General features: G+C 50.1%; 1 protein-coding gene across 10 annotated transcripts in view; it reads left to right on the plus strand.

Annotated features, from left to right (window-relative positions):
- MIB2 (MIB E3 ubiquitin protein ligase 2) overlaps window positions 1–12,145 on the plus strand; it is a 312,619-nt gene that overhangs the window by 278,882 nt on the left and 21,592 nt on the right. For all 10 annotated transcript variants that reach the window (XM_078642419.1, XM_078642424.1, XM_078642421.1 and 7 more), the window contains 2 exons: window positions 145–323; window positions 1,043–1,233. In XM_078642419.1, the coding sequence (XP_078498545.1) occupies window positions 145–323; window positions 1,043–1,233 (370 nt within the window). The remainder of the gene's footprint in view (window positions 1–144; window positions 324–1,042; window positions 1,234–12,145) is intronic.

Below are 12,145 nucleotides of genomic sequence, written 5' to 3' on the forward strand. Positions count from 1 at the left end.
CATACATTAGACTGGGATTAGCAGGTCACAGTCACCCTTGACGAAGAGAGGTTGTCATGGAGGGTGGCTTGGGTCCGGCTACATAATACAACTATCATTCAACTGTCTTTCCCCGCATCTCCCCTTCCTTCCTTCCTTCTCCAGCTGCAGGCTTCTGGATTGCTTGGGAACATGGAGCTGAATGTAGGAAGTGCCATCGCGTGTTTTCTTGCCCAGGCCGGGGCTGATATCAATTATGCCAACCACAGGGGGAAGACCCCACTCGACCTCATCACCGATGGGAGGATTGTGCAGCTTATCAAGAACTTTTCACAGAAATTCAGGCATGGGTCTTGGTGTCTTTGTTTTCTTTTGTTCTGATTACTCAATACCAATGTATATTGAACTAGTGTATGTGTGTGGGTGCTGTGCAGCAACACATAGTCTTAATTTAAGTAGCCTTATCAAGTCTGTCCCACAGATGCTCACCTCATGTGCATGCCACCAGTATATTCCTTTGAAGTCATTAGTAGCCTCCCTGCAGTCTCTGGTCCAAGAACACCCATGGCTGGTTATAATTCCGATTCATAGTTTAACATCAGCACAGAATACCTGAAAAGAAGGGCAATTGTGATGTCGCCAAAGGAATGAGTGGTATTGTGATGGTCAAAAGGTGGGGAGAGTTTCATGTCACAATAGACTAAAGGGTTTTGCCATATCCCTAAAACAAATTGTGAATTGGAATGGCACTAAAAGAATCTAAAAGACTGTGATCACTCTAAAACCGATGTTACTGAAGGGAACTGAGGGATAGTGATGTCAGTAAAGAGAGATAGGTTTGCAATATCGTAGAAGGGGGGGCTGCAATGTTGATGAAGAAGATAACGTTTGGATTTACTTCATTGCTGATATTTTTAATTCCTATGATATTCAGTATTATGTGTTGTAGCCTTGCAAAGCATGACAGTGAGTTAAGAATTTTTAACAAGCAATGTGCTCTACCCCCCACATAAAACAATTATGTTTATTCTTGAAGTAAAAATTATCTTTTCTACAATTCCAGGGAACAGCAGCAGGTTCCGATGGAAGGTTCTGGCGTGAGCTGCAATCTCCGGCGTGTTCACACTACTCCAAATACCATGACAAACCTCAGTATGCCGATCAGTCCGACAAACCCTACGGAGTGCCTGGTGTGCTCCGAGCTCACCCTGCTCATCCACTTCTTGCCGTGCCAGCATAGTCTCGTGTGTGAAGGTATGTGCACATCCTTTGCTAGTCAGTGGGTGAAGAGAATGGCACTGTCAGTCTGACTATAAGTTAGTAAACTAATGAGCATCCTAGGTTTGCTCTTCACTGGCCCTGATTTTTGAGGTTTTGGATTGAAAAATGTTTCATTTGTTTTATTATCAAACATATAACTTTTGGATCTTAGTGTAGCTTCAAACTATGTGTTAATGGTAGTCTAGTCGAAAAATTTGTTTCTGATACTTCTAACCACAGATTCCTCACTTTTGGAATAGCCCCCAGACTTCACACTGGATATGGAGAATTATTTCAGTAGTGTCCCCATTCGCTGGTGTGTGGCGTTGTCGCTTTGCAGCACCCTGGAAGTGACACAGCTTAGTCGCATTTAAGCGCCACCGCAACATGCTGATGCCAGTTCGTTTCTCTCAGTGCTTCCCATCTTTTGTTGATCTTCGACATTCCCAAATTGTGTTTTTGTGTGCGTGCTGTCCCCAGCCCCCCTCCCTCCTCCTAAGAACTACAGGCTTTAATCCATGCTAAAACTGCTGCAAGTAGGATTTCGGTCGCGGACCCCGACATCCTGTGTCTTTTGATGCTTGGGCTGCAGTCACGACTCTGTCGTCTGACCAATGTACCCCCATGCACCTAAAGGCGATCCGGCACCAAGAAGTGAAGCTGCATTTCACTGACCGTTGGAAGTAGTCACATACATCACACATATCCCTTTCTCACTCCAAGTCCTTTACCACTTAACATCATGCTCAAAATCTTCGGATAAGTGTTATGCAGTTACTTGCTTCTTGCACTTATATTGAATGGAATCTTTTTTACTTTAACATTCCCTGTATGTGTTTGACTCTTGTAAAGGTTCCATTTCTAGTCATGGATTGAATGGTCCCGAATGTATGGTTGTTTCCTGATTTTAATTTGAATTAAAAGAAATTAATGATACTGGCCATGTGTACAAGTAATGCTGGTGACGAGTGGACTCAGTGGGATTATCAGGCATCAACGTGGAAGTAGAATCTATACTGTGCAGAATGTCATCGAAATAGACACTTCCAGATGAACTTTATGAGACAGAATATCTCATGTCATCTGTCAAGGATAGTCACACCTGACTCCCTCGCAGTGGCTTACATTAATTGAGATGACCAACACTCGTGGACAGTGGAGTTGAAGACCTTTCCTCCACTGCAGGTGTATGGGACTTTGTAAATGTAGTAGTACTTGTATAGTGCACAAATCGACCCATGAGAGTATCTCAGCGCTTGTACGCATACCGCTGTGGAACCCTTCCTGGCTTTTCCCTGTGAAGTGCCCACTCCTGGGCACCCCCAAGGTGAAGCGAGGCATCCTAGCGTTGTTGGGGCCATTGTGGAAATTAAGCAAGCTATTGCCCAGAGTTGCAGAGTGAGACCCATTATTAGAATAGGCACCGAGGCGAGAATTATCAGGTCCGAGGAAATTGAGCCCAAGACCCGCCGAGGCGGGAATTGAACCCAGGTCCCGGGCTAGACCTCTGCATCAGGGTCTGCCGCTCTAACCATTGAGCCACACTTCTCCACTTTCAGGCAGTCATCCCGATGTTTCAGAATTGGTCCATGGTCTTGGTGTGGATAGCTCGGAGACTTCTTGGTCTCAAGGCCTTGTGCATCCTCCTTGTCAGCAATGGCAGGTGGCACACGCGGACCTTGCAGTGATACCTAGATACCAATGGACTAAGCAGGAAGGCTGCCTCTCCGACTCACTTCAGATCTTGGGAGAAACAGATCTGGGTAGGCGCTGACCTATCCCAGATTGTCCTGACACAGACTGTTCTCCCTTCCATACTCAGAGCTCACAGTTGTGATGGATACATTGCAACTTAGTTAGGATAATGGGGGAGTCATCTTTGGGAGGTGGATAGCAGAGACCTCTGAGCTCCAGTGGAAAATCCGCTCCACCTCAATCTACTGGAGTTATAAGCTATTCTCTTTGCCCCACATGTTTCCCTGTAAGTGGACGGGGGAGGCAGGTGCAGGTTCGCACGGACAACAACACCGCCATGTGGTACTGCAAAAAGTAGGGCAGAGTGGGGTCCTGGGTGCTGTGCAAAGAGCTTTAGTTCTGTGGAGGTGTGTAGAGCAGCAGTACATCTTGGCAGGGTCTTTCAATGCCAGAGCAAACCAGCTGAGCAGACGTCGTCTGGCAAATCACGAATGACAGCTGCATCCTGAGGTGTCGCTGGGCATATTCCATCAGTGTGGGGAGTCTTGCCTAAATCTATTTGTCATGGTCAATAAGGTGCGGTGTCAACCATTTTGTGCATTGAGTTTCTGTAAGAGAACTTGTTAGGAGATGCATTCCTGCTGAACTGGAGCACGCGTATGCCTTCTCACCACTATCTCTCCTGCCCCAAGTTCTGAAGAAATTGAAGAATGACCATGCCCAAGTCATCCTAATTGCTCAGGGCAGGCCAGGAGGGTATGGTACCCTGAACTCCCAACCATGAGTATCTACTCTCCGATCAGTCTGACACTTCGGGGAGAATCTCCCATCTCAGCAGCAGGGCAGTGTCCTTCATCTGAACCTACATCTCCACCTGTCGAGATTGAGCAGCAGCAATCAACTGCATTTAGGTTACTGACTAAAATGGTTGATGTCATCCTTGCTGCTAGACACCCTTCCATGAACTTCATTTATGAAGAGCGCTGGGGAATTTGTTTTGCCTGACTTGGTGCCTGAAACACTGACCCATTAAAATCCGAACCATCTGACGTTCTTTTGTGTGCGCTTTATATAGCCTGTAAAGCCTTGCAGGGAGCACTATAAAAGATTATTTGTTGCCCCTTTAGGACATTCTGCGTTCACGAGACCAGCTAACCTTTTTGAAATCACCACATGTGATGTGGCTCTTTAAAGGCTCGAAATGCATGTTCCTCACCTCATTTCTACACAACCGGACACAAAGAATCAAAAGCAACAACCTGCTGTCCTCTCCGGTACCTGTATCGCTAGGCGTCCCTCAAGGATCCTCCCTCTCCCCAACACTGTTCAACCTAGTTATGGAACCTCTCACTACGTTGTTACAGGCTTCTAATGTGCCCTTTCACATGTATGCCGACGACACCCAACTTTATCTCAAAATACAATCTCCCAAGGACATCCTGCTGCTGAACACCACGATCAGAAACACCCAATCCTGGCTTGCTGAGAATCACCTCAAACTCAATGCTCTGAAGACCGAGTTCCTCCTGATCTCACCTCCCGCTAAAATATCCACGGCTCAAACATGGCTTAAGCAATTAACGGCTCTAAATGTACAGCCCATCGTAGTAGACTCAGCAAAATCTTTAGGCATAACACTTGACACCAATCTCAACATGCAGCAGCACATCAGCAAGGCAACCAAAGGAGCGAACTTCCAAATCAATACCCTGAGAAAACTTAAACCTTTCCTTCCTGCCAAAGACTTCCAAACTGCAGTTCAATCTATAGTCATCCCGCACATAGAATACGGGAGCACCGCCCTCTGCGGGCTCCCCCTAACTACAACGGCACCCCTAAGAGCGTCCCTTAACGCCGCAGCGAGACTAGTCACAGGCTCAAAAAAACACTCGCATATCTCCCCGGACTTTAAATCACTGAACTGGCTACCTTTTGAAGCCAGAATTCAACTGAAAATCGCATGCATGACACACAAGGCTGTGCATCTGAATTCACCCGCCTACCTCACTCAAAAGTTGACAATTTCGGGTGGCTCCCGAACTACTAGGAGCACAAACAATCTTTTGCTGAAACCTCGAAGATTTCGGAAGGAAAAAACGTATAAACGTTCCTTTTCAGGAATGGCACCCAGGATCTGGAACTCACTCCCTCCTGAAACAAGACTCATCTCCTCCAATACAATCTTTAAGAAAGAAGTTAAAGCGATCCTCATGGCAAAATACACATGACCTATTAATCCGTATCACTCATAAATCTGCTCTGTAAGGCCTGTCCGACCTTGGCCTATTGTACCACCCGTATTATCGAATTACGTAATTGTATACGCTCACTCTTTGTATTTTGTTATAATGCTCGTTGCACCTGGTTGATTATGTATATTGTTATAGTGTTGACGCACCTGGCTGACTTTGCACACTTTACCCTCTCCACCTCAACGATCTTTACATCCCTTCTACTGTCGCACCTGTGGGACTATACATCCTGCACACAACCACCTCAACTTGGCCCACCTTTAAACTCTAAATACTCTAAACACGCTTAAGCAATTATATGCTCCTTGGTATCGCACTTTATGCTATTGACGCAATTGTTTGTCTACTCTCAGTGTACCTACACTACCACACCTGTAACCTACCTCATGTCCTTTGACCTACCTATGTAACTAGCACCTTGTACCTAACTACCTCATATATTACTTTGTATATACGCTTTATTACTTTGTATTTCTACTTTGTATTTTTACTTGTAAAGCGCTCTGATATCTGCAAAGATCTTGTTCGCGCTGTATAAAACTCTCAAAATAAATAAATAAAAAATAATCGTTTGTGGGTCCTTAGCATGTACTTGACATTTCTATTGTGTACGCGCTTTAAGCCTAGCACAGTTGCTTGCTGCTTCTCTTGACCCTGAAAACTGTCTTCCTTATTGTATTTATTTATGTCAACTAGTCGCACAAGTCCACGGTAGGCACATAAATTAACTTGTCCTACACTACCTTCTTTCCAGACAAATTGGTGCTGAAGACTTGAGCGGTCCTCCCAGTGGTTGTGACTCCTATCCACGTTTGGCAATCAGTCACTATACCCGTTTGCTTGCTTCCCACACCTTTTTAAGGAGTCGAAGGTCCATCAGTTGGACCCCAAAAATGGCTTTGAATTTTTATCAGAATGCATCAAGTCGACAATAAACTCTGGGGTGTTTTTCTAGAACGAAGAAGGAGAAGGCTGTGCAAAAGAGGACCTTGGTGTGGCGGATAGCCGTCTGCATCAAGATCTGCTACGCATTGTCCGGTAAACGCCCTTGAGGAAAGACAGTGATACTCAAACTTGGGCCCTGGGGCGCGCTTGCTGCCCTCTTGACCTTTACATAAGCTTAAAATTTAAGAGGAAATTCTCCATCTATCAGAAAGCTCAAAAATGTGGTTTCTAATGTTCTCAAAGTTTGCACTTCGTTTTCAGAAGCACTTCTAATGGTGCAGCAGTGCAGACTTTCCTAGCCCTGGCAGCCCTTGTTCAAACTTGCCATACAGTGTCATCAATCAACACAAGAAATGCCAGCTTGCGGTCCCAAAATACCAGAAGGGAACTGTGCACTACAAGAATTCTGGTTATGGAGAAAAAGATTTTGCTTGTGAAACCTTTTAACTGAATGACTGATCGTCTCTAATATGGTGCTCTGCTAGTGCACGAGATTCAGACTTGTGTTCTCAACTTTGAGAACTTTTTTTTCTTGTCTGCTATATCTGAAAGAGACACGTTAGTGATAGATTCCTTACCTTAGAATATCCCCAGCCGTCAGACTGGATCCGGAAAATTTTGCGTAGCAATACCCATACGCGCCGGCAGGCGTCGTCCGCGGCTTCGCGTCCATCGTTGGCGTCGTTAGCGCCGGAATGACGTTGTCGGAGTACTTAGACGCCGCCCTCGCGCGCTGATGTTAGTTCTTATTTTTTCCGCGCCAGCTAGCGCAGATCCGGAGAAGCTCTACCCCTTAGTCATTTTCTGACGAAACTTTTTGATCATTTCTCTACTCGAGTGTTCGACTCCTACGGTGCCGGTAGGGATGCCCGGGTTCAAACCCTGTTCCAAGTGCAGCCGACTGATGTCGGTTATCGAGCCCTATTGCCGGTGTCTTCAGTGTCTAGGCCTCGACCACGACGACCGCACCTGCAGTCGGCCCCGCGCCGCTCCAGGTCCCGGTCCCACAGGAGGTCGAGCGACCGGTCGCGGGGTCGGAGCCCTCGTAGCTCCGAGAGTAGGCATTAGTCTTCAGGATCCAGGTCCTCAGGTAAGAGGCATGAGAAGTCGGAGAGACATCATCGTTCTTCTGACCCACCCCGACGCTTGCACTACGCGGCCGGGGGTTCGGGTGACACCACCCACGCGGCTCCGACGGAGTCGCGCACGTCGCCACCTGCCCGACACCTTCTGGTCCATGGGCACGGTGCGACGCCAGAGAAGGTCGAGCGGTACCTCGTGGCCATGAGGTCCCTCCCTCCTCCGCTGGGTTCCGTGGCGCCTCCAGGCCCACTGGTCCCGCCTGGAGGGCCTAGCGGGTCGGTTGCTTCGACTCCGGCGCCATCTGGTGCTCCGGCCCCGGCGCCGCCGGCGACTTTGGTCCCGGCGCCACAGGCCCTCACTGGTTCCGGATCTGGGTCGTCGCCGGTCGACCTCAAGATCTCACCAGCGCCGGCCCTGCGGGTGTCGCCCCCGGCGCCGCCCCCGATCCTGCCCTCGATTCGGTTCCGGCGCCGGAGCTTCGCCGCTCTCGACGTCTTATGGAGATTTCTATTTCCACGAACTGGCCCCATCTGTTGACCCTGAACTACAGGAGATGGGTGATGAGGGTGATTGGGAGGGGTCTGTGGACCCTCTGGCACAGGAGTGCCAGTCTCAACAGGACTGGACATATGAGCTTGGGGAGGCCAGTTGAATTGACACTTCGCCAGACACTGGATTTGTCTCCCCCCCACCATGGCTACGGAGGAGGGGGCTGCCTACAGTGTAGTGTTGACGCGGGCGGCCAAGGCCTTGGGCCTGACGCTCCCCGTCATGGCCGTGAGGACTAACCTCCTCACTGAGGTCCTTAAACCGCAGGCATGCTCCACTGAGCCTCTGCTGCCGTTTAATAAGGCCTTGTGTGACGTTCTTGTGGGCACTTGGTCCAAGCCCGCTACAGGTCAGCCTGTGGATAGGAACGTGGCCAGACGCTTCCGCCCGGCCCCGGGCGACCCTTGCTTTTTGTCCACCCATCCCATCCCCGAGAGCCTGGTCACCCAGGCCTCCACTTCCCAGACCGCATTCCCGACGGCTCCGCCAGATCGGGAATCCAAGTGGTACGAGCAATTCGGGAAGAAAGTGGTTCGAGGCATGTGGGCTGCTAAATTCATATCTTAGCATTAGATCGCCGCCTAGTGTTGGGTCCGGATGATCGCACATTGTTGTCCTGGAAGAGTCTTCGAAGTATCCTGAGATAGGTGGCTCCTCCCCTGGACTACAGTGCGCATGGGCATCGGCTCCATCCCCAGATTGTTTTTTTCCGCCATTGGGTTCGGATGTGGTCTCGACGTCTTTCTGTCGAAACCGAGAAAAACTAACTTTTAGCGGCCAAAAGGCCTCGTTTTTTTTGCGTCGGTATTGTCTGCGCACGGTCTCGAGTCTTCCGTCTCTTGGAGCCGGAATAAGCGGAGTTTTCTTTCGCTCTTCGGACTTTGAGGCCTTCTCATCGCGACACGACTGCAAAACTTTTCTGAACATGGAGCGGAGCCCGTTTAAGTACTGCCCGCTCTGTGGGTCCAAGTACCCACACATCGATCTACACCCCGTCTGTAACAAATGCCTTTCGCCTGACCACGACGACGGCAAGTGCAAAGCCTGTGCACAGTTCCGGTCTAAGAAGACTCTCAAGCTTCGGCGCGCGGTGCGCATGGAAGCTAGACAAGCGGCCCCGGATCCGGAAAACATCTTCGGCGACCAAGATGAAGAGGACCAGGGTCATCATCTTCAAATCTCCCCACCCGAGACGGAGGTCGAGGCGGATCCGGTAGACGACGACGGAGTCGTGGGTCAAGGCCTTGAATACGTCGACGAGGTAGGAGACGACGAAGAGATTTATGGGGCCGCGGCGGATAGCTCAGGGGACGAGCTCTGCCCCGAAGGTTTCGAGGATACCGACCGGGTCACGGGATCGCCTGTAGGCCTTACCCAAGACCCAATGCCGCAAGCCACAGCCCCGCCTTCTGGCCCGGCCACGGACTTACTTGCTGAGCAGACTGTACCGAAACCGAAAGCATCGGGATCGACTACATCTAAGATGGCCGACCCGAAAACGAAACCGAAACTTAAGGACTCGAGTGTCCCTAAGATGGCTGCCGTGCCGGCGAAAACGACTGTACCCGCTACTCCATCGACTCCGTCGACCTCCGGTCCGCAGAAGTCGAAGAAGTCCGTCGATTCCGCTGCTGCACAATCAAAATCGACGCCAGAGGAGGGGTCCTCTAAGAAAGATGGTCGGCACGGGTCGACAGCGGCGCCGCCGTCCAAGCACGCCAAAGCCGGCTCCACGGAGGCTACGCAGGCGCACGGATCGAAGACTGGCACGTCTGCGCACCGGTCCCAGGACTCGGGGTCGGTGACAGCGGGATCCGCGTCGAAAGCGCACAAGGCCCACAAAGACGTCGGATCCGAGGGAAAGGTCAAAACATCCTCGTCGGCGCCAAAACCCACTGGGAGTGAGACGTCCCTCATCGCCGAATCACTACAGAGAATCAGGGAGAAGGCCTCTGCTCCGTCGGCTCCGATATCATCGCCGCAGGCGCAAAAGGACAATCCAGCAAAGCCTTCTGGCAAACTTCTCTTTATTTTGCCGCCAAAGGAGGCGCCGAAAGCCTTTTCCACCAAATCGGCACCGAAGAAGACGGTTTCTTCACCGGCTGGCCCACTTCCACGTCGGGTACTCTAATCAGAGGATGATTCAGAGCATTTCATCGACGCTGACACAGGCAAATTGACCCTCTATAAGAGAAAAATCACTTCAGAGTCAGTGGACTCATATGTCATCCCACTGAAAAAGAAAAGGGTGCCCCTTGACGCTTCAGGCCTCATGGAACCAATCCAGCCTCCTCCGAGACGGAGCCCTACTCCCTCACCAGAACACTCTGCGGGTGAGGGGTATGATGAGGACGAGCAATACAATTTCCCTATCAATGAACCAGATGCACAACCGGATTCATATGATGACACTGGTGACCAGGGCACCCAAAGTGTGGGGCAGGACCCGCAGCTTTTTAATGCACGTGCATCCCCAACTGAGGATTCAGCAGGTTTTCATGCGCTAATTGAGAGGGCAGCAGCCAATCATGATGTGGACATGCATGCTGACCCGATAGAGGAAGACTTCCTTTTCGACACATTTTCAGTCTCTGAAAGGACAGTAAAGACGCTGCCTATGCTTAAAGGAGTCCTCAAGCATGCTGGGGATATATTTAAGGAGCCTACCAGAGCACGAGTGGTCAATCCACGCATTGAAAAGAAGTACAGACCTGCACCTGCAGACCCCGCATACATTCGGGGACAGTTGCCACTGGACTCTCTTGTGGTCGCCAATGCCAGGAAACGTGCCAACTCCCAGACGACGGGTGAAGCTCCTCCCCCGGATAAGGAGTCCAAAGTGCTAGAGGCAGGGGGCAAAAGAGTAGCTGCACAGGCCGCAAACTTTTGGCGCATTGCCAATACACAAGCACTCTTAGCACGTTACGATAGGGCGCATTACGACACCCTAGAACAGGTTATACAACACCTGCCTCCGAAGTTCCAAGAAGGCACCAAACTGCTTATTGAGGAAGGGAAGCTAATCTCAAACGCAGCCATCAAGTGTGCACTTGACGCCGCAGACACAGCTGCTAGAGCTATCAACACTAGCGTTATGCTGAGACGACAGGCGTGGCCCCGCATCTCGGGGTTTAAACCAGATATTCAGACAACCATTCTTAATCAGCCAGTCAATCCTGATAGTCTGTTTGGTCCAGATGTTGACACCACCCTAGAAAAAATAAAAAAAGACACAGAAACTGCTAAGTCCATGGGGGCCCTACAGTCACAACAGTTTCGTGCCAGCAATTTTCGTCGCTCAGGTGTACGTGGAGTCACCAGAGGACAAATGGGTCAACAATCTCAGTTCTCAAAAGGTGGAGCACAATCCTCGTTCACAAAACAGAACAAGGGAGGTTACAGGAATAACAGCAACAGAGGTCGCGGCAGAGGAAACAACAGCTCCCGCTCCTCTACCCCAAGCAAACAGTGACTCTCTGTCGCTGCCCCCTGACCACTTAACACCTGTCGGGGGGAGACTGCAGCAATTCCTGCCCGTCTGGAGAAACATCACCACAGACAGGTGGGTGCGCCAACTAGTCCAGTATGGTTATTGCCTAGAGTTGAAATCCACTCCACCCAACATCCCGCCAAGGCAAAGGCCTATGTCCGCAGAGCACTTGCACTTATTGCAGCAGGAAGTAGTGGTGATGCTGCAAAAAGGCGCAATCGAGCTCGTGCCGGTGGGAGAGGAAGGCACAGGGGTGTATTCCCTGTACTTCCTTATTCCAAAGAAGGACGGATCTCTCAGACCCATTCTAGATCTACGTCCCCTCAACCTGTACATACTATCAGAACACTTCCATATGCTTACACTGCAACAAATTCTTCCATTGTTAAACCAAGGGGACTTCTTAGCAACCTTAGATCTCAAGGATGCTTATTTCCACATTCCACTACACCCGTCCCACAGGAAATACCTCAGATTCACTATCCAAGGCAAGCATTATCAGTTCAAGGTCCTACCCTTCGGAGTGACCACAGCCCCAAGAGTGTTTACCAAGTGTCTGGCGACAGTAGCAGCGCACCTCAGGAGGCAGAACATTCATGTCTACCCCTACCTAGACGACTGGCTCGTTCAGGCCAAGTCGGAACAACAGTGCGCCGCGGACATGTCAACTACCATTCACCTCCTTCACGATCTGGGCTTCTCGTTGAACTACCCAAAGTCGCATCTTCAGCCGGCACATGTCCGGCAGTTTCTAGGTGCGACGATCAATACCCTGACGGCCATGGCTCAGCCAAACCAAGTCAGGATAGACAGCATGCAGTCTCTAATCCAAAGGTTCAGACCACAACACTCACTTCCAGCGAGAGTGTTCATGCAGTTGATTGGCATGATG

This window comes from Lissotriton helveticus, chromosome 5_1 (assembly GCF_964261635.1).
Source record: "Lissotriton helveticus chromosome 5_1, aLisHel1.1, whole genome shotgun sequence".
Lineage (NCBI taxonomy): Eukaryota > Metazoa > Chordata > Amphibia > Caudata > Salamandridae > Lissotriton > Lissotriton helveticus.